The following is a 21,323-nucleotide window of genomic DNA, read 5'->3' as shown; positions in this document are numbered from 1 at the left end:
TTAAAGAATGGTGATAATTTAGCAAAACAGAGCAATTTACAGTAGCGTACTGTATAAACTATATACTGTATTTATTAAATACAATACTGAATTGCACAGTAAAATGTAAAGTATAAAAAACAAGGTAAATTATTAGCCTACCTATATGAACTGCAATTTAATAGGAAACAATCCTATCTGCTATATAAAAAACTTTTAACATGCATTGAACGTATTGTATCGTATCATATTGTACTGTACTCACCAAGATTCTGTCCGTCGTCTGCATTCTTGAACGATGTTAGGTTGTTGATGGCTTCATTAACTTAGTTGTCGGAAGAGGATGGCGATGATAAAGTACAGAATCGTACCTCGTACGCTGCTGCGTTTGCCTGCCGCGCGAAATATAAAATATTGTACAATTTTGTCGTATCGTTATCGCCATCGTAAGATCGAAATATCGTAACTCGGACCATCGTAACTTGGGGACTACCTGTATGATGGAACAACCATAAAGTATTTAAGGTTTTACCTGGTTAATAACATCCTTCCAATGATTGCTTAATTTGTATCCATCTTCTCGGTTGAAATTATGTCTATGTTTATACATTTGGATGGCTTCATGAACAAACCTTTGATAGTAGTCCAAAGGTTTGCAGAGCACCTTGGTCTTGGGAAAAGCAATATCATGAGAGCCCACAGCGTTATAGCAATGGTCAGCCACGGCGGAGGTATTAGTTCTGCCGTATTTCAGATCTGCCTTGTGCTCGCGAACACGGTCCGAGATATGATGTTTCGTTTCCCAATGTAACACCCACCACAGGTGCAACTTAGTTTGTAGACTCCAAGACGTAGTCTCTCCTTCAGGCTCTTCACACTGACCCCAAACGGTTTCTCTCTCCACCCCTTATATCACCTGGCTCACGTGATGCCACGCAGCCAATCATAAGCCTCTCCCATGGAACCTTCTAGATGTTGCTATACAGCCCCAGGGCTATGGACCTTGGCTCGACGCCCCATTGGCTGCGGGCTGAGGCTGGCAGAGCCTATCACCATCGCCCAGTTACCCCCAGGTGCATCCTCATATTACATCTGTATGTATACCTTTCGGTCTTGGCCAAAAGTAAATTTTTAACTTTCGGCTTTGGTTTCGGGGACCAACTGTCAACATAGCAACGGGCATCACCTGGCAACGGGCGTCCCTAGCAACGGCGTCCCAAGCAAACGGGCGTCCCTGGCAACAAACGTCCGTGGTGACATCGTCCCTGGCAACAGGCGTCCCAAGCAAACGGGCGTCCATGGCAACGGTGTCCCTAGCAACAGCTTCCCTAGCAACAGGGGTCCCTGGCAATGGCATCCCTAGCAACAGCTGGGCCTGCAATCCGTGACAGGAGCCTGGCGATTGAATGAGGTAAAGAATGAAGAGGTTTTAGTGATTGAACGAGAGAGGAATATGATCGATTTTGACCTCTTAGAAACTTAAAACAAATACGTTACGATTCTGGTTATGTGTGTGTGTATATAGCGACCGAGACAAAGAATCGGAATCAGAATCTTGTCTTTATACTGGAGGAGGAATCCGATGAGTTATGAAGCTCTTTAATCACAGATGTTGAGTTCGGAGCACGAGGTCAGAAAGTCACAACAACAACACAGAACTCACAAACACGACAGGAGTGCAGTGGGCCGAGTCTTCTGCTGGGTGGGTGCAAGGAAAGTGTTATCACTGAGCACGAGCAAAAGGTGTGTGTGACCACAGTCAGCCTGCTCTCCAGATTATCTATCCACTCGTGGAGGTGATTCGTTACATTCTGAAAATGTATCGTTTACTTAAAACCGAAACAGGAGGATTTCTCCACAACTCTGGCCGTCGACTGACGAGCCTGGATGTCACGGTACTCGAATTCTAAACGTCGTAGCGGGTTTACTCTACGACACACAACCGGTTAGTGCTGTACTAGTCACGAATTGGCAAGTTTTGTTTACGTGACAAACTAATTGGCATCTAAACCAAAAAAACCCTATAACATGGATAATATTGGTCACGAACGCCTACTACTACTACTAAGATGTTACACTGTACAGTATAAGAATTTGCGGTGAAACAAAATAAATATATACAAGGTGCTTCAAAAAAAGTGATGACACTTCTGAGAATTTGCAACAATACCACGAGAAATGTGCCTCCGGGCTCTGGAGACCATCTGGAGAAGATTACAGGCGTGAGTTGACAATGACGGCGAACAAGTGGGAGACTGGCTTTTTTAAAGCTATTAACATTACATTTGTTATCATGTTACGGTTTATTATCCGTTCTCTTTACATTCAAAATGATAATCCCATATAAGTGTTAAAACATTTTTTGAAGCACACTGTATACACGTTAAGCGACAAAACCACTGGTTTTCAAATGGGAGGCATAAAAAAAAACCCATTCGGGACACGCGAGGTTTTCACTTGAGCGCGTGCGTCTTTGAGTGCCTCTTCAGCTGACCGCTCTGCGCAAACCCCTCGCCGCACTCCTTGCAAACGTGCGGCTTCTCGCCCGTGTGCGTCCTCACGTGCGCCGTCAGCGTTGAACTCTGCGAGAAAGCCTTCCCGCACTCTTTGCACACGTACGGCTTCTCGCCGCTGTGTGTCCTCCGGTGCTTCTCCAGATCCGAGCGCTGCGCAAAGCCCCGGCCGCACTCTTTGCACGAGTGCGGCCACTCGCCAGTGTGCATCCTCGCGTGCGCGTTCAGGGTGGCGCGGAGGGCGAAGGCCCTGCCGCACTGCTCGCACGCGTACGGCCTCTCGCCAGTGTGCGTCCTGGAGTGCGCCTCCAGGGAGGAACTCTGCGAGAACCCCTTGCCACACTCCTTGCAAACGTGCGGCTTCTCGCCCGTGTGCGTTCTCACGTGCGCCGTCAGCGTGGAACTCTGCCCGAAGCCCCTGCCGCACTGCTTGCACACGTACGGCTTCTCGCCGCTGTGCATCCTCCGGTGCTTCTCCAGATCCGAGCGCTGCGCGAAGCCCTGGCCGCACTCGGTGCACACGTGCGGCCACTCGCCCGTGTGCGTCCTCGCGTGCGCCTCCAGGGAGGAGCGCTGCGCGAAGCCCTTCCCGCACTCCGTGCACATGTGCGGCTTCTCGCCCGTGTGTGTCCTCGCGTGCTCCGCTAAGTGGGAGCGCTGCGCAAACTCCCTCCCGCAATCGGCGCACGCGTGCCTCCGCCGGTCGCCGGCGACCGCCGCGCACGACGGTGCCGTGGCTTCCAGCGGCTTGCCACACCGCGCGCAGGAGGCTCCCGGCGTGGCGGCCGCTCGTCCGGCGTCGTCCGCCCTCGTCCACAAGCGTCGTCTGCCCGCCTCGCACTCCTCGCACAGTAGTTCCGTTCCTGCCGCATTGTCTGCCGCACATTTTCACCAAAGGCAAAATGCAGAGTTTGATGTTAAACAACACGAAGAAAGACGAGGCACGGAGTTCAGGAAACGGCAGCGCCGTTAAGGCTTTAGCTCCTCAGCTTCTCTTTTCTTTGACGTACGGGAGGCCCGGGGCCGGTTCAGATAATCGCCGTCACCGGTATTGGTGGCCGTGAGCGGGAATCGAACTCGGGTTTTTACTCCGCCAAAAACAAAACGATGGCCGTTTTCTCTCAAACGACGCCGGTTTATGCCAAGCGTACGAGTCCCGCAGTGGACATCGCTTCAGCTAGTGGTGCGTCTGGGATATACGACAGGTGATACAAACAAAAAGACGTATTTTATCTGTCACGTTATCAATCTAAAACTAAACTTTTTATGCTAACAGGTGTAGCCCCCCACTGGGCTATGTAGTAGATCTTTCTCAGAAGCGACCAGCCCATCACAAATGACAGCTCAACAAAGGGGCTGATGTCATCATCACGTGGACATTTATAGCAGCAGCGAAATACTCTAAACGTCTATGGGTCTCTATGTGATGGGGTTATGGGTCTCTGTGTGATGACTCTATGGGTATCTATGTGATGGGGTTATGGGTCTCTGTGTGATGACTCTATGGGTCTCTGTGTGCTGAGTCCATGGGTCTCTATGTAATGAGTCTATGGGTCTCTGTGTGATGACTCTATGGGTCTCGTGGAGGGAAAAAACGGAGGAGCCGAAGAAAATTCCACGCGACCTCGGGGAGAGAGACACCCACGAAACTCCGAATATAGTGAAACCTCACACTCACCGACATCCTCCTCGGACAACTCCACCTCGATGAAGTTTTGGTCTGCGGTGAAGAGACATCCGTAAGATTCCTCCGTCTCCTCCGGACTCTCGATTGCGTCTGTGGCTGCAACGTCAGAAAAAGCGCCACTGGCCTTTGGACGAGTGGGGGGTGAAACGCACCTGAAGATCGTGCACTCAAGCTGCCAGCTGGGGATGTTTCCCCTTCCGCATATTAATTGGTGAGAGTGGTCTCTCGGTTAACGAAAAACCATCGTTAATCAAAATGATCGTGAATCGAACATAGCAAAATGCACGTTAAAGGCTTATATGATAAGTTCAACTTTTTCACCCTAAAAACATCGTTTGTATGCTTAAACACACAATTTTATATTCTTTGGGTTTTTCGGTAAAGCCACGTAGATAGAAAAATAATAATAAGACCCAAAGAATATGAATTCCTGCAGTCACGAAAGCTTTAAAGTCAACACACAATTTTAACAAAAAAACGTTGTAAAAACATGTTAAAGCATTAATATTAGTAGAAACATGGATAAAAAATGCATACATAGGGCATAAAAAAGGTGCATGACGAGCATAACCATACACGTCAATCACTTATCAGTGCCCGACCTCATTACAGACCAATTCAGACCTTATTGGTCACCCCGTGCCCCTTATAAATCCCAAAGTTCATCCTACAAAGTCCCATCACAAGCGAGAAAATACAAACAAATAGACAAAATAATGTTATTTTGAAGCTTTCGTGACTGCAGGAATCCATACTCTTTGGTTCTTTCAGTAAAGTCACGTAGGTATAAAATTACAATTAAATTTTAAAAAAATTACATATCACGACGTTTCGATCGCAACACAAGCGGTTGTCCTCATGTGGAAAAAAATAATCCAGCAGTAGAACTGCTGAACCAGGAAGAACACAGCGAGAGAGCCGTTACAACGAAGAAGTTCTATATGTGGCGAAGGGCAAGCAGGCGGGGTCTGAGCTGGAAAGGAATTTCATCCCCGCACGCAAGTACGTCAGTTGTATTAATGGGGGAGATTAGGGAGAGAGAGATTAGGGAGAGAGATTAGCATGAAATGAGCTTCCGTCGCGCATAAGAGTATCGTCCCCGCATATGCGCACAACAGCAGTGTTAATGGGAGATTAGCACTATGTTGATGGAAGAGATTAGGCAGAGAGATTAGGGGGATTAGCAAAAATAATGTTGTCCGTATTGAAACGGCTGTACGCCGTATGGAACTGAAAACTCAATTTCCCAGTACAAGAATAGGCCGAGAAGGCTTAAGTATTCAAGAGAGCCGTTTCCAGAAGCAACGCAACATCAAACATCGAAAAGCCCGCAGCCAGCCGCCCTCAAAACGCTCGTAAAAGGGGCGGTCGTGGATTGGCTGAGGTCTGCTGGGTCCACTTGGGAGCGCTCCGATTGGCCGAAATTGGCGGCTCCGCGTGGTATCGTACAACACGTCGTTTATAAAAAAAGAGTATCGCAAACAGAAACAATGGGAACCCCCTTGAAAGGCGGATCGCGAGTCGAAACATTGCTACCCTGTGGCATCATTAAACCGAGGGACCTCTGCATTGTTATCCTGCCATAGTTTGGTTCTTAACAATCTCAAAGCTGTCGTCGGGAAAGGGGGCCTCACCGTCATCCTCGAATTCCGTTTTCACCACAATCCTCAGGATCTCGGGGCTCAGGCTCCCCTCGTCCTCCTGCTTCACGACTGCGCCTGCAAATTGGCACACACATTGGAAAGCCGGAACCGTACATGAGGGGGTGGGTGGCCAGCACGACGCCCTTTCGCATGGGCACACACGTTGGCACAGACATTGGCACAGATGTAATGGGTTCCGGAGACACTTGTTGAGGTAACTTCTTTATTACAATACAACACTCCAACAGTCCTGATACTCTGTTACAGCCTAGGTACACAGCCTAGATACACTACTCTGGCTATGCTGTTCACTGCACCGATATGCTTGTTCACTGCACCAATATGCTTCGCTATTCCCTTCGACTTCTCCAAAAACTAATTCTAGTTGTTGTACCCGTCAAGAATGAAAGCATTGGCGCCAGCGTCAGGATTGGGCTTGGCGAATAGGTAGCAATATAAGCAGTACGCCTTGTCAGTCACTGGAGAATACTCCAATCATTGTTCGCAGTGCTCATTCTTGAACCAGCTCTTAGAGAATGAACGAGGCTGAGCATTCTGGCTGTACTTGGTCCTGGGATATGACTTCAAGTCAGGTTGATGAGGACCGGATTGCAGGTATGCATGTCGCGCGCTATCACGTTCATCCGGTTCGTAATCTGAAATTGGTGTGCGTTTGCTAGGATCTCGTTCAATAGTCACCATAGTACCGCGGTCATCTTAAGACAACCGACTCTTTTTTCGAGCAGGGGATTTTCCACTATCATGTGACGACGGACCCGTTGACACAGGCGCAGACTCCTCTGCCTTTTCTTCTTCAGAATCTTGCTGCAATTCCAAATCCTCCAGCTCACTTCCTGGCTGATCACTTTCTTTATCGCTTTCCGAACCAATTTCTGGATCTGGCTCTGGCACATGTTGAGGCTCAGGCACTGAAGGTGAAAAATAGTCAAACAGAGTTTTTGTTGGTCGCATTGTGCTGTCAGCCTTTCAGCCTGTCAGCCCGCTGCTGCTCACAGAGTGAATCCGAATCCCGATTGTACCAGAAGGCTGTGGCGGATGTACGGAGTTTATTAATAGGTCGGAGCCGCTGATGTGGCTAATAAGTTTGATTAGTTCGAAAAGCTGCCGCTCAAGCAGCCTGCAGGGCAGCACAAGGTGGCAGCCAGCATTTTGCAGCAGCCGGATATCCGATTACCGACTTTCCCAAAATTTCAAGGGGGGCTAAGCCCCCCCCCCTGGTGGCCAGCACGACGCCCGACCACCTTTCGCATGGGCAGCAACAACAACCGCCATTCGCCACTAAGTGGCGGTGACATCACAACGACGCATGTGCCAGGCCATGTGCACCTTGAGGTCACTTTAAGTGTCGAATGCCCGCTGGCAGGAGGTCACGGGGCAGACCCAGGTGCCACGGGTCGACTGACTGAGATGACTGGCTGATGCACCACCTGTGCCCCCTACTGTGCCAACTTGCTGTGCTTTAGCCACCCGGTGCTCCGCTTGTTGTTGTGAGCGTCGCTCCTCCGCCCTCCATTGTTGTTGGAGGGCGACTGCCTCCAACTGCCCAGTAGCGTCCTTCACGAGCCTCCTCCACAAAGGCCGATCTTGACACCGCTGGTACCGGTCATCGTCAAGTCCACTCAGCTCCACGTCCTCCTGTAACACATCACTCCATCTCTTCTCTAGCCCGTACTGCGCCCGTTTAGCCCCCTTGATCCGGCCGAACAAAAGCTGTTTAGGCATGCGGTGGCTGGGCATGCGGGCTACATGACCCAGCCAACGCAGACTTGCCTGCTGAAGGAGCTCACCGATGAGACTTTGACCAGATCTTTCGAGGATCTGTGAGTTCCTCACACAATCCAGCCTGGTTAAACCCAGGATGGATCGTAGGCAGGCCAGCCTAAATGTTTCTAACCGGCGAAGATGCTCCATTTGGGGGGTCCACGTTTTGCAAGCGTAAAGAATGGAGGGAATGACTGTAGCCGAGAAGACCTGAAGCTTCGTGTGGAGCGACAGACCAGGCAGCTTCCACACAGCGTTACGCAACCGATGAAAAGATATTGCCGCTCGACTGATTCGGAGTGAGACCTCCACTGCCAAACCGGAGCCGGTTATGAGCACACTGCCCAGGTATGAGAAACTCTCCACTCTCTCCACGCGACCACAGGAAGAGAACACGCAGACTCCAAATATACAGCAGCAGGCGTCGTCAGGGTTGGGATAGAACCCACGACCTCCTGTAGACCAAGCGAGGCAGTCACCATCTCCTCGCCACCGTGATGATGAGAGAGACGCAGACTCCAAATCTACAGCAGCGAGCATGGTCAGGGTCGGGATCGAACCCACGACCTCCTGCACACCAGGCGAGGTAGTCAACATCTCCTAGCACGGGCAATGCAATCTCACCAGCAGCGTCGGCGTCTTCGTGTTTGACCTTCGCGCCCAGCCCCATCCCGAGGCTCGGGTGATCTTCGTCGTTTTCTCGCTTGATGGCGAACGTCGACCTGGCGTGCGAAGCCATCTGAGGGAAAACCGATCGAGACTCAGACCCCCCCACCTTTCACTTAAGATGTTGACACGCACACACGCACGCGAGAGGCAAACACCCATGAAGACTACAGGGTATAGTGTAGTGTATAGTGTAGTGTATAGCGTAGTGCATAGTGTAGTGTGTAGTGTATTGTATTAGTGTATAGTGTAGTGTATAGTATAGTATGTAGTATATTAGTGTATAGTAGTGTATAGTGTAGTGTATAGTTGTGTATAATGTAGTGTATAGTGGAGTATATAGTAATGTATCGTGTAGTGTATAGTGTAGTGTCCGCTACGCTACACCTCATTTGAGGCCCAGGGACCGGTTCAGAAAATCGTCAACGCAGAGACACCCACGACTCGCCTACCACGCGAGCTCTCCGCCTCTCTCCTCTCCGCCTTTGTCTCTCTCTGTGTCTGTTTCTGTGTCTCGTCTCTGTCTCTCTCTGTCTCCGTCTCTCTGTGCCTCTCTGTCTCTGTCTGTGTCTCTGTCTTTCTCTGTCTCTCTGTGTCTCTATCTGTCTGTCTGTGTCTCTATCTGTCTCTGTGTCTCTGTGTGTTGCGTGTTAAACAGTCTAACATGTAGCGTCTGTGTAAGTTGCACTGCGTTGTAGGTTTTCATTATAAAATCACAAATCTGTGTCTCTATCTGTCTCTGTGTCTCTCTGCGGCTCTTCCAACCCTTCCCCCCTCCTCCCTGCCTCACAGCAAACGCCAAGATGCAGCGCAAGACTCAAAGTACGGCGGGGGAGAAAATGTTGCAGCGAGAGTCTGGGGGTGCAGTGTAGTGTATAGTGTAGTGTATAGTGGCGTGTGTAGTAGTGTGTAATGTAGTGTATAGTAGTGTATAGTGTAGTGTATAGTAGTATGCAGTGTATAGTGTAGTGTATAGTGTAGTGTGTAGTGTAGTATATAGTAGTGCATAGTGTAGTGTGTAGTAGTGTATTTGTGTAGTGTGTAATAGTGTATAGTATAGTGTATAGTAGTGTATAGTCGTGTAGTGTGTAGTAGTGTATAGTGTAGCGTATAGTGTAGTATGTAGTAGTGTATTTGTATAGTGTAATGTATAGTAGTGTATAGTGTAATGTATAGTAGTGTATAGTAGTGTATAGTGTAGTGAATAGTAGTGTATAGTGTAGTGTATAGTGTAGTATCGTGTCTGTCGAGCACGTTGTTAAGTGGTTATCACCTGAATAGTCGCTTGCTATGAAGGGTGCGGTTGGTGTCCAGATATCAGCACAGGTCATGGAGTAAACCCGTGCACCTCCGATGAGCACGGTCGGCTATGTACGGTGGTGAAAGAAGTTCAGCGTCCATAATACTACACTATACACTACATACTACACTACACTATACACTACACTATACACTAATATACACTACTATACACTACACTATACACTACATACTACACTACACTATACACTAATATACACTACTATACGCTACACTATACACTACTATATGCTACACTATACTATACATGACTATACACAACATACTACATTATACTATACTATAGAGTGTGACGAGAAACCCAGCAGAAAGCGGCTGGAGTGTGACGGCGAAGCCAGCAGAAAGCACGTGGAGTGTGACGGCAAAGCCAGCAGAAAGCGGCTGGAGTGTGACGGCGAAGCCAGCAGAAAGCGGCTGGAGTGTGACGGCGAAGCCAGCAGAAAGCGGCTGGAGTGTGACGGAGAAGCCGATAGAGGGTGGCTGCAGAGGCGGGAGAGCCGCGGGAGAGTCGCGGGAGAGCGGCTGAACTGTGACGGGGGAAGCGGAGAGGAGAGTCGACGGAGACGCGGAGCGAGCGAGGCCAGCGGAACGCGGCGAGCGAGCGGAGAGCGTGTGGGGCAATGTTAAATGATGTTGGTGAAATAAATTAACGAAGGAAAAGTAAGAAGCTGTCGCGTGAAGTTCAGCACTACATATACACTACACACTACACTACTATATACTACACTATACACTACACGATACACTACACTAGACACTACACTGCACCCCCAGACTCTCGCTGCAAAATTTTCTCCCCTGTGGGACTTTGCGTCTTGCGCTGCATCTTGGCGTTTGCTGTGAGGCAGGGAGGAGGGTGGAAGGGTTGGAAGAGCCGCAGCTATAGACACAGAGACAAAGACTTTTGACTTTTAAACAACTTTTTTTGCCGCCAGCAGCAACAGCACTGGAGGCGATTTCGATAGAGACACAGAGACAGAGACACAGAGAGACAGAGACACAGAGACAGACAGAGAGAGAGAGACAGAGACACAGAGAGACAGACACAGAGACTGAGAGAGACAGAGACACACACAGAGACACAGAGAGACAGAGACACACAGACAGAGATACACAGACAGAGAGAGACAGAGACACAGAGAGACAAAGGCGGAGAGGAGAGAGGCGGAGAGCTCGCGTGGTGAGCGAGTCGTGGGTGTCTCTGCGTTTACGATTTTCTGAACCGGTCCCTGGGCCTCCCCTAGGTTGACTCGGCCTCAAATGAGGACCCTGGTGTAGCGTAGCGGACACTACACTATACACTACACTATACACTACTATACACTAAACCATACACCACTATACACTACTATACACCACACTATACACTACACTACTTTACACTACACTATTCACTACTATACACTACACAAAACACTACTATACACTACACTATATACTCTACTATACACTACTACTACACTACACTATTATACACTACACAATACACTACTATACACTACACTATACACTACTATACACTACACTTTACACTATCCCCTGTAGTCTTTGTGGGTGTTTGCTACTCGCGTGCGTGTGCGTGTGTGTGTGCGTGTCAACATCTTAAGTGAAAAGGGGGGGGGAGTCTGAGTCTCGATCGGTTTTCCCTCTCAGATGGCCTCGCACGCCAGGTCGACGTTCGCCATCAAGCGAGAAAACGACGAAGATCACCCGAGCCTCGGGATGGGGCCGGGCGCGAAGGTCAAACACGAAGACGCCGACGCTGCTGGTGAGATTGCATTGCCCGTGGCTAGGAGATGTTGACTACCTCGCCTGGTACGCAGGACGTCGTGAGTTCTATCCCTAACCTGACGATGCCTGTTGCTGTATATTTGGAGTCTGTGTGTCTCTCATCATCATCACGGTGGCTAGATGTTGACTACCTCGACTGGTGTGTAGGAGTTCGTGGGTTTGACCCCGACCCTGACGATGCCCGCTGCTGTATATTTGGAGTCTGCGTCTCTCTCATTGTGGTGAGATGTTATGTTGACTACCTTGCCTGGTGTGCAGGAGGTCGTGGGTTTGACCCCGACCCTGACGATGCCCGCTGCTATATATTTGGAGTTTGCATATTCTCTTCCCGTGGTCGCGTGGAATTTCTTCTCCGGATCCTCCGGTTTTCCCTTTGCCTCCACGTTTAGAATCAACGTCACGAGTTGAGAGTATTTGGCTGTAACAGAACATATTTTACCCTCTCTGGCAGCAATAAAACAGGAGGTGTTAAGATGTTAAAACACCAAACAGAAACCTTTAGCGAGGAATCAAGTTACTGCATTAACCACACACAGTCCTTGTGATGAACATGCAAACAAACACCACGCTCTGGTAGTAGATGATGATGCATTGTCTTTGAAACTGATTGGCCCACACCAGAGACAGCTTTCTTCAGAGCCTCGTCTCAAACACTCTTAGGCCAATCTAGAATTGAAGTTTTCGTGACTGCAGGGATCCATACTCTTTGGTTCTTTCGGTAAAGTCACATAGGTAGAAAATAAAATAAATTTAAATCACGACGTTTCGGGCGCAACACAAGCATCCGTCATCAGGTGGGACAACCACAGCAAGAAACAATTGCTGAAGTGGGCAAAATGGGCTGCTGCAACAAGAGGCCATTTCGGCTTAGACCAGAGGACAACGCCAAAAGTCGGACAGCACAGGGACAATGCCGCTATGAACTGTTAGCCCAGGGGTCCCCAACCCCTGGGCCATGGGCCGGTACCGGTCCGTGGCCTATTAGGAATCGGGCCACACAGCAGGAGGCGAGAACGGTGAATCCGCGCGTGGCCCGCCCATTATTTTATTGACCACTTCCGTCCGCGCCTCTTTCCCGCACTGCGCACTTGTCTCAGCTTGTGTTGCCTCCGAAACGTTGTGACTTTACCGAAAAAAAAAACAGAGTATGAATTCTTGCAGCCACGAAAACTTCAAATCTAGAATTAGGTTTTGGTAAGCCTACAAGCTAACCCCTGGCCAAATGAGTAAAAAACAAACGTCGCCGGAGAGCTTCTTTGAAAAGGGGAAAAGACCCAATGATGACCCCCCTCTGGTCCGTGAAAAAATTGTCGTCCACGAAACCGGTCCCTTGTGCCAAAGAGGTTGGGGACCGCTGTGTTAGGCTCCTCTGAATCTCCACATGATGAGCTACTTGGTTGAGGTGTCATTTGGTGATGTTCAGGTCGCTTCTGAAAAAGCGCTGCACAACTCAGTGGGGCCTTGCACTAGCTAAAATTTAATCGTTTCTCGAGGCCAGGATAGAGTCTCAGGCTCCACGTGAAAAGGTTCCGCACCACGGGAATTTTGATTGAAGGCCGTCATTAAGACCCGGATTGGGATCGCAGCAGCTCTTCCCAATGCTCGGCCCCGACCCCGCCACTTGAACGTTGACGATTCGCCATCCTGACGTCGGTGTGACGGACGCCCTCGGCGACTGGGACGGCTAGATGCGTGTGGGGAATGCGTGACGAACGTTTGCGTTGTACCGTCATGTTCCAGATAACGGAGCTCATCAGGTCATCCGTGTAGGGCCACAACGTCATCTCCTGTGTTCCAGATAACAGAGCTCATCAGGTGAACAGTGTACAGCCAAAACGTCACCTCCTGTGTTCGAGATAACAGAGCTCATCAGGTGAACCGTGTAGAGCCAAAACACGCGATCGATAAAGCCGCCATGGGCAAAGTCTTCCCGTACTCGCCGTCTCTGACCCCCACACTACGACCCGTCGTCTCGCAGTGACGAGTCGAGGCCGTCTGTGTTTCGATGTGTCTGTGCCAATGTCTGTTCAATGTCTGTGTCAATGCGCGCTTTTGCAGGCGCAGTCGTGAAGCAGGAGGACGAGGGGAGCCTGATCCCCGAGATCCTGAGGATCGTGGTGAAAACGGAAGTCGAGGATGATGGTGAGGCCCCCTTCCCCTACGACAGCTTTGAGATTCATATTCTTGATTCTTTCGGTAAAGTCACGTAGAAGGGAAACAATAAAATAATACAATATAAAACAATCAAATTCTCATGACGTTTCGATTGCAACACAAGCAATCATCATCAGGTGTGAAAACTACAGCAAGAAAATTTGAAAAAAGTGGCGTTTTTTTCTTCACGTTAGCACCACGGACAGCGACTTGGCAGTTGTTCAGATGGACGAGTCCATCTATGTTCGGAAAAGAGGAGGGGGGAGAGGAAGAGAATGGAAAGCGGTCTGAAAGTCACCGTAAGCGTGAACACAATCAATTAAGACCCGAAATGGTTTATCAAATCCTTACAATGATTGCTAAGCCAGAATCCATCTTCTCGGTTGAAATTGTCTCTGTGTTTGTATATGTGGATAGCCTCATGAACGAATCTCTCATGGTAGCCAGATGGCTTGCAGAGAACCTCTGTCTTGGAGAAGTCAATGTCATGTGAGCCCACTGAATTATAACAGTGGTCTGCCACGGCCGAGGTGTTGGTCCTACCGTGTTTTAGGTTTGCTTTGTGTTCACGGATGCGGTCCGAGACATGTAGTTTGGTTTCTCCAATGTAACTACTACCATAGAGGAAACTTAGTTTGTAGACGCCAGGGTAATGTATGTCCGGAATCACATCTTTTACAGACGGAACCAGATCACTGATTTTATGTACTGTGTTGAATCGGACCTGGATCTTGTGTTTATTCAAGATTTTGGAGATATTTTTTGTGATCCCCGCAATGTAGGGTAAGGTGATGGTTTTGAATGGCTCCTCAAGAGGGTCCTTCTTCATGGTTGGAGTGATGGCTTTGCGGATTGTATAGTCGGAGTAACCATTAGCCTTAAGAGCTTGGTGTACGTGCTTGAGTTCACTGGCAATGTGTTCTGGTCGGAGATGCATTGGGCTCTATGGTGTAGAGTCTTGATGAGGGAATTCTTCTGGGATGGATGGTGGTGGGAATCCGGTTTTAGGTAAGCATCCGTATGGGTAGCTTTCCTGTAGACAGAGTGGCTCATTGAGCCATCATGACCCTTTTATATTAGGACATCCAAAAAAGGTAGCTTGTCACCTTTTTCGACTTCCATGGTAAATCTGATGGATGGGTGTATGGAATTGATGTGGTTGAGGAATTGGTCTAGAGCATGCCGGCCATGTGGCCAGATGACAAAAGTGTCATCCACGTACCTCTTCCATAAGGTTGGGCGTAGAGTGGCAGTCTGGATGGCGGCAGTCTCAAATTTCTCCATGAAAACGTTGGCTACAACCGGAGATGGGGGGAGCCCATTGGCGTGCCCTCAGTTTGTTTGTAGAAAGTTCCATTCCAGGTGAAGTATGTATTGGTTAAGCAGTGTCTCACCAGGGGTGGTACCTCAGTGTTCAGTTCTTGATGAACCAAGTCTTCAATTATTGCGATGGTGTCAGGTACAGGAACTTTGGTGAATAAGGAAACCACATCAAAACTGACAAGCAAGTCGCCAATGCAGCGATCCCTCGGTTTAACAATGACACAGGGTAGCGATGTTTCGACTCACGATCCGCCTCCCATTTTTTCTGTTCGCAATACTTTTTTTTTTATGAACGACGTGTTGTACAATAGCACGCAGAGCCGGCAATTTCGGCCAATCAGAGCGCTCCCAAGTGGACCCGGCAGACCTCAGCCAATCAGCGACTGCCCCTTTTATGAGCGTTTTGAGGGCGGCTGGCTGCGGGCTTTTCCATGTTTGATGTTGCGTTGCTTCTGGAAACAGCTCTCTTGAATACTACCGTACGGTTTGTTGTACAGGGAAATTGAGTTTTCACGTCCATACGGCGTACAGCTATTTAAAATACGAGCAACATTATTTAGTCTATTTGTATTTCTCTCCTTGTGATAAGGGGTTGACAAGTATGCTGTAGTCTAGTGTGCAGTAGTGTATAGTAGTATAGTAGTGTAGTGGTATAGTAGTTTAGTATAATATATAACAGAGCTCATCAGGTGAACCGTGTAGAGCCACAATGTCACCCCCTGTGTCCCAGATAACGGAGCTAATCAGGTGAACCGTGTACAGCCAAAACACGCGATCGATAAAGCCGCCACGGGCAAAGTCTTCCCATACTCGCCGTCTCTGATCCCCCCACTACGACCCATCGTCTCGCGGTGACGAGTCGAGGCCATCTCTGTTCCGATGTATCTGTGCCAATGTGTCTGTGCCGATGTCTGTGCCGATGTCTGTGTCGATGCTCACTTTTGCAGGTGCAGTCGTGAAGCAGGAGGGCGAGGGGAGCCTGAGCCCCGAGATCCTGAGGATCGTGCTGAAAACGGAAGTGGAGGATGACTGTGAGGCCCCCTTTCCCTATGACAGCTTTGAGATTGTTAAGAACCAAACTATGGCAGGATGCTAATGCAGCGGTCCCTCGGTTTAATGATGCCACAGGGTCGCGATGTTTCGACTCGCGATCCACCTCCCATGGGGTTCCCATTGTTTTTGTTTGCGATACGTTTTTTTATCAACGACGTGTTGTACGATACCACGCGGAGCCGCCAATTTCGGCCAATAATCGAAGCGCTCCCAAGTGGACCCGGCAGATCTCAGCCAATCCACGACCGCCCCTTTTACGAGCGTTTTGAGGGCGGCTGGCTGTGGGCTTTTCGATGTTTGGTGTTGCGTTGCTTCTGGAAACGGCTCTCTTGAATACTTAAGCCATCCGCCTTCTCGGCCTAAGGTAAGACTTTTTATTTTATGAATACCGCGTCAACCCGTACGGTTGACCCCGTATTCTTGTACAGGGAAATTTAGTTTTCAGGTCCATATGGCGTACAGCCGTTTCAATACGGACAACACTATTTTTGATAATCCCCATAATCTCTCTGCCTAATCTCTCCCATTAACACAACTGACGTGCTTGCGTGCGGGGATGGAATTCCTTTCCAGCTCAGACCCCGCCTGTTTGCCCTTCGCCACATATATAACTTCTTCGTTGTAACGGCTTTCTCGCTGTGTTCTTCCTGGTTCAACAGTTCCACTGCTGGATTATTTTGTTCCGCCTGAGGGCAACTGCTTGTGTTGTGATCGAAACATCGTGATTTTAATTTTTTAATTTTTCTACCTGCGTGACCTTACCGAAAGAACCAAAGAGTATGGATTCCTGCAGTCACGAAAGCTTCAAATCAACATGATTTTGTCTATTTGTTTGTATTTCTCTCGCTTGTGATGGGACTTTGTAGGATGAACGTTGGGATGTATGAAGGGCACAGGTTGATCAATAAGGTCTGAATTGGTCTGTAATGAGGTCGGGCACTGATAAGTGACTGACGTGTATGTTTTTGCGCTTTATGCACTATTTTATGCCCTACTTATGCATTATTTATCCATGTTTCTACTAATATTAATCTTTTAACATGTTTTTACACCGTGTATTTGTAAAAATTGTGTTTAAACTTACAAACAATGTTTTAGGGTGAAAAAGTTCAACTTATCAAATTAAGCCTTTAACGTGCATTTGCTATATTCGATTTACGACGGTTTTTCGTGGAACCAACGAAATAACGTTAACCGAGAGACCACTCTCATCAATTAATACGCGGAAGGGGAAACATCTCCAGCTGGCAGCTTGACTGCACGTCTTCGGGTGCGTTTCACCCCCTACTCGTCCAAAGGCCATGTGGCGCTTTTTCTGACGTTGCAGCCGCAGACGCAATCGAGAGGCCGGATGAGACGGAGGAATCTCACGGACGTCTCATCACCGCAGACCAGAACTTCATCGAGGTGGAGCTGTCGGAGGAGGATGTCGGTGAGCGTGAGTTTCACTTTATTCGGAGTTTCGTGGGTGTCTCTCTCTCCCCGAGGTCGCGTGGAATTTTCTCCGGCTCCTGCGGTTTTTCCCTCCACGTTTAGAATCAACGTCACGCATTTAGGGTAATTGGTTACTATAGATTCCCACGTGATAAGCCAATTCTGTTGAGCTGCTATCATTTGTGTGGTGGCGACGTCGCTTATCTGACAAAAGAGCCACACAGCTCAGTGGGGCCTCACACCTGGTAACGTAAACATTGTTAAGTTGCCGTCTATGCCTCTATGGACTCATTCCATAGAGACCCATAGAGTCATCACACAGACCCATAGACTCATCACATAGAGACCCATAGAGTCATCACACAGAGACCCATAGACTCATTACATAGAGACCCATAGAGTCATCACACAGAGACCCATAGACTCATCACATAGAGACCCATAAACTCATTACATAGAGACCCATATATCCATCACACAGAGACCCATAACCCCATCATAATATGATTTCGGAGTCCCAGACACTGTTCACAATTATTACGACGTGACAGGAACGGAACTCCTGTGCGAGGAGTGCGAGGCGGGCGGACGACGCTTGTGGACGGGGGCGGACGACGCCGGACGAGCGGCCGCCACGCCGGGAGCCTCCTGCGCGCGGTGCGGCAAGCCGCTGGAAGCCACGGCGCCGTCGTGCGCGGCAGTCGCCGGCGACCGGCGGAGGCACGCATGTGCCGATTGCGGGAGGGAGTTTGCGCAGCGCTCCCAATTAGTAGTGCACGCGAGGAGGCACACGGGTGAGAGGCCGTACGCGTGCGAGGAGTGCGGCAAGGGCTTCGCCTACCGCGCCACCCTGAACGCGCACGCGAGGAGGCACACGGGTGAGAGGCCGCACGCGTGCGGCGAGTGTGGCAAGGCGTTCTCTCAGCGTTCCGCGTTGGAGGCGCACACGAGGACACACACGGGCGAGAGGCCGCACGCGTGCGAGGAGTGCGGCAAGGCTTTTTCGCAGCGTTCCGCGCTGGAGGCGCACACGAGGACGCACACGGGCGAGAAGCCGTACGGGTGTGGCGAGTGCGGTAAGGCGTTCTCTCAGCGCTTCGCCCTGGAGGAGCACACGAGGACGCACACGGGAGAGAGGCCGTACGCGTGCGAGCAGTGCGGCAAGGCCTTCGCCTACCGCGCCACCCTGAACGCGCACGCGAGGACCCACACGGGCGAAAGGCCGCACGCGTGTGGCGAGTGCGACAAGACGTTCTCGCAGCGCTCCGCCCTGGAGGTGCACACGAGGATGCACACGGGCGAGAGACCGTACGCTTGCGAGGAGTGCGGAAAGGCGTTCTCGCAGCGCTCCTCCCTGGAGGCGCACACGAGGACGCACACCGGCGAGTGGCCGCACGTGTGCGCCGAGTGCGGCCGGGGCTTCTCGCATTCCGCCCAACTGGAGAGGCACGCGAGGACGCACACGGGCGAGAAGCCGTACGTGTGCGAGGAGTGCGGCAAGGGGTTTGCACAGAGCGGTCAGCTGAACAGGCACTCAAAGACACACGCGCTCAAGTGAAAACCTCGCGTGTCCCGAATGTGTTTTTTTTTTATGCCTCCCATTTGAAAACCAGTGGTTTTGTCGCCTACCGTATATACAGGGTGCTTCAAAAAATGTTTTAACACTTTTGTGGAACTATCGTTTTGAATGGAAAAAGAACGGATAATACACCGTAACATGATAACAAATGTAATGTTAATCATTGTCAAGTCACGCCTGTAATCTTCTCCAGATGGTCTCCAGAGCCCAGAGGGGCACATTTCTTGTAGTATTGTTGCAAATTTTCAGAAATGTCATCACTTTTTTTGAAGCACCCTGTATATATTTATTTTGTTTCACCGCAAACTCTTATACTGCACAGTGTAACATCTTAGTAGTAGTAGTAGGCATTCGTGACCAATATTATCCATGTTATAGGTATTTTTTTGGTTTAGTTGCCAATTCGTTTGTCACGTAAACAAAACGAAACAATTTGTGACTAGTACAGCACTAACCGGTTGTGTGTTATAGAGTAAACCCACTACAACGTTTAGAATTCGAGTACCGTGACATCCAGTCTCGTCAGGCGACAGCCAGAGTTGTGGAGAAATCCTGCTCCTGTTTCGGTTTTAAGGTCACCGGGAGCGAGAACTTAAGGGGTCTATACAGGCTGGGCCATAAGTAACGACCTTGATTTGTTTAGCCTATGGCTTGTGAAAAAGTGAAATAAAAACACGAATTCTAAATGATGGAACTTTCTTGAATTCATGGAGATTCGATTTCATTCCTCATGAACACCCCAGAGCCTGCAAATGTTGTTTGTTGATGAAGCCGCCATGGGGAAAATGACCTTCTTCTGACATCATTAAATTTGTGACTAAAATCAGCCGTCTTGGTCTGCAAGTTCACCGCGAGCTTTGGTGGTCTCTGGGCTGCAATTCTTGCACCGGCTGAATCTTCCACGGGAAAAAAAGAGACCCTTTACCCACAATCGGCGTAGTGTATAGTAATGTATAGTGTCGTGTAAAGTGTAGTGTATAGTGTCGTGTATAGTGTAGTGCATAGTGTAGTGCATAGTGTATGGTATAGTGTGTGTATGTTGAACTTTTTTCACACCCTACGTAGCCAACAACAAACTAAACACAACAACAAGCAGCAGCTCTAGAGAAGTGAGTTTTCAATCAAGATTTTATCAACCCCGATAGTCGATGATTAACTTTGAGAGGCCAGAGGGTGAACCGTTACATTGGCCGTCAGCGACCGCCATGCGGTCACCTGTTCAGCGGAGCGTCGTCTTCTCATCGAAATCTCGAGGGGGTTCCCATTGACCCCTCGCCCTTAACTTGCTCAATACAAGCGCGGAGATCGATCGGTTCGACGTCTGCCCGACGCAATCCCTCGCGTCCACCCTGTTGGTTTTCAAAATTCGGGAAATCAAAACGGCCCCAATAGGGTGGCGGACTTGGGGGTCTTAAAATGTCTGCGATAGTCTCCGCTCTGTGTTGAAATGATTGAACGACGGTTTCTGAAATCTTGATTTGAAGCTTTCGTGACTGCAGGAATCCATACTCTTTGGTTATTTCGGTAATGCCACGTAGGGAGAAAAATAATAGATCACGACATTTCGATCGCAACACAAGCAATCGTCATCAGGTGGCACAACCACAGCGAGAAGTAGTACCGAAAGAACCAAAGAGTATGGTTTTTGAAATGTCAACTATTCTTGCACGCTGCTGAGGTGTCTTGCCGGTTCGTCGTAAACTCCCCATGCGTCCACTTTATTTCTGCGCGTGTTTTTACGTTTCGTTTACAAAATAATTGAACACAAAATTGCCGCTCTTTCAAAGCGGGTCGTTATGGCCCATTCTGTAATGTGGGGAATGGAAGGCAAGGGCCCGAGGAGCAAAAGTAAAGTGGATCAGAATCCAGTTGATCGTCGATTATCCGGCTGCTTCCAACATTATCCGGCGGTCCGGCAAAGCCCGCTCCAAAAGCTGCGACCCAGTCCGGCGATCGTTAAAACACACATCATGGTTGTTGAAACATAGCCTTCATAGTGCTACGGACATCGCCCCACGCAAAGTCTTCAAGATTGGAGTGGTAAGTACGGTAGAGTAGATGCAGTCACTCGTTTTTTTTTGACAATATGCTATTTAGATTTGTAAGTTCGTGCCAATTTTATTGAAGAAGACCCCAGGGGGCCGGCCCAGGACAGGCTGCTGGCGGGACGACGTTGCTCGGTTGGCCTGGGAATGCCTGGGAATTCCCCAGGAAGAGCGAGAGTCTGAGTGTAGTAGTGTATAGTGTAGTGCATAGTAGTGTATAGTATTGTATAGTGTAGTGTATAGTAGTGTATAATGTAGTGTATAGTGTAGCGTATAGTAGTGTATAGTAATGTATCGTGTAGCGTATTGTAGTGTATAGTATTGTATAGTGTAGTGTATAGTGTATAATAGTGT

General features: G+C 49.2%; 3 protein-coding genes across 6 annotated transcripts in view; 1 reads left to right on the top strand and 2 right to left on the bottom strand.

Moving 5' to 3' along the window:
• LOC133360586 (oocyte zinc finger protein XlCOF6-like) overlaps positions 1 to 366 on the bottom strand; it is a 30,768-nt gene extending 30,402 nt beyond the window's left edge. The window contains exon 1 of the mRNA XM_061579392.1: positions 245 to 366. Coding sequence (XP_061435376.1) covers positions 245 to 268 — 24 coding nt within the window. The 5' untranslated portion in view covers positions 269 to 366. The remainder of the gene's footprint in view (positions 1 to 244) is intronic.
• A 900-nt stretch (positions 367 to 1,266) lies between these two features.
• On the bottom strand, positions 1,267 to 10,376 carry LOC133360526 (histone-lysine N-methyltransferase PRDM9-like). 3 transcript variants are annotated; one of them, XM_061579311.1, is made up of 5 exons: positions 9,544 to 10,376; positions 8,229 to 8,343; positions 5,814 to 5,897; positions 4,171 to 4,275; positions 1,267 to 3,367 (listed from the first exon to the last, which is right to left on the bottom strand). In XM_061579311.1, the coding sequence occupies exons 2-5, from the start codon at positions 8,341 to 8,343 to the stop codon at positions 2,433 to 2,435; spliced, it is 1,239 nt and encodes a 412-aa protein (XP_061435295.1). In that variant the 5' UTR covers positions 9,544 to 10,376; the 3' UTR covers positions 1,267 to 2,432. The 3 variants fall into 3 exon arrangements, with proteins under 3 accessions (XP_061435295.1, XP_061435294.1, XP_061435296.1); XM_061579310.1 differs by lacking the exon at positions 9,544 to 10,376 and adding an exon at positions 8,723 to 9,038; XM_061579312.1 differs by lacking the exons at positions 8,229 to 8,343; positions 9,544 to 10,376 and adding an exon at positions 7,311 to 7,708.
• Positions 10,377 to 10,435: 59 nt separating this feature from the next.
• LOC133360509 (zinc finger protein 501-like) lies at positions 10,436 to 19,613 on the top strand. Of its 2 annotated transcripts, none has more exons than XM_061579286.1 (6): positions 10,436 to 10,770; positions 11,244 to 11,358; positions 13,440 to 13,523; positions 15,806 to 15,889; positions 17,239 to 17,343; positions 17,897 to 19,613. In XM_061579286.1, exons 2-6 carry the CDS (start codon positions 11,244 to 11,246, stop codon positions 18,901 to 18,903), a joined length of 1,395 nt encoding a protein of 464 aa, XP_061435270.1. In that variant the 5' UTR covers positions 10,436 to 10,770; the 3' UTR covers positions 18,904 to 19,613. The 2 variants fall into 2 exon arrangements, with proteins under 2 accessions (XP_061435270.1, XP_061435269.1); XM_061579285.1 differs by having other exon boundaries at positions 17,239 to 17,349.
• The last annotated feature ends 1,710 nt before the right edge of the window (positions 19,614 to 21,323 follow it).

This window comes from Lethenteron reissneri, chromosome 69 (assembly GCF_015708825.2).
Source record: "Lethenteron reissneri isolate LAM-NWPU_2019-01 chromosome 69, ASM1570882v1, whole genome shotgun sequence".
Lineage (NCBI taxonomy): Eukaryota > Metazoa > Chordata > Hyperoartia > Petromyzontiformes > Petromyzontidae > Lethenteron > Lethenteron reissneri.
Note: the sequence above shows the minus strand (reverse complement) of the source record. Positions and strands in the feature narration are given on the sequence as shown.

What these genes read in the sequence shown, in the direction of transcription:
- LOC133360526 (XM_061579311.1), bottom strand. Translation starts at nt 8,343, where the DNA reads ATGGCTTCGCACGCCAGGTCGACGTTCGCCATCAAGCGAGAAAACGAC. An exon ending in CGAAGACGCCGACGCTGCTG is followed by an intron (nt 5,898 to 8,228) that starts GTGAGATTGCAT and finishes GCCAATTTGCAG; the next exon opens with GCGCAGTCGTGAAGCAGGAG. An exon ending in GTTGTCCGAGGAGGATGTCG is followed by an intron (nt 3,368 to 4,170) that starts GTGAGTGTGAGG and finishes AATGTGCGGCAG; the next exon opens with ACAATGCGGCAGGAACGGAA.
- LOC133360509 (XM_061579285.1), top strand. Translation starts at nt 11,244, where the DNA reads ATGGCCTCGCACGCCAGGTCGACGTTCGCCATCAAGCGAGAAAACGAC. An exon ending in AACGGAAGTGGAGGATGACT is followed by an intron (nt 15,890 to 17,238) that starts GTGAGGCCCCCT and finishes CTGACGTTGCAG; the next exon opens with CCGCAGACGCAATCGAGAGG. An exon ending in GGAGGAGGATGTCGGTGAGC is followed by an intron (nt 17,350 to 17,896) that starts GTGAGTTTCACT and finishes ACGACGTGACAG; the next exon opens with GAACGGAACTCCTGTGCGAG.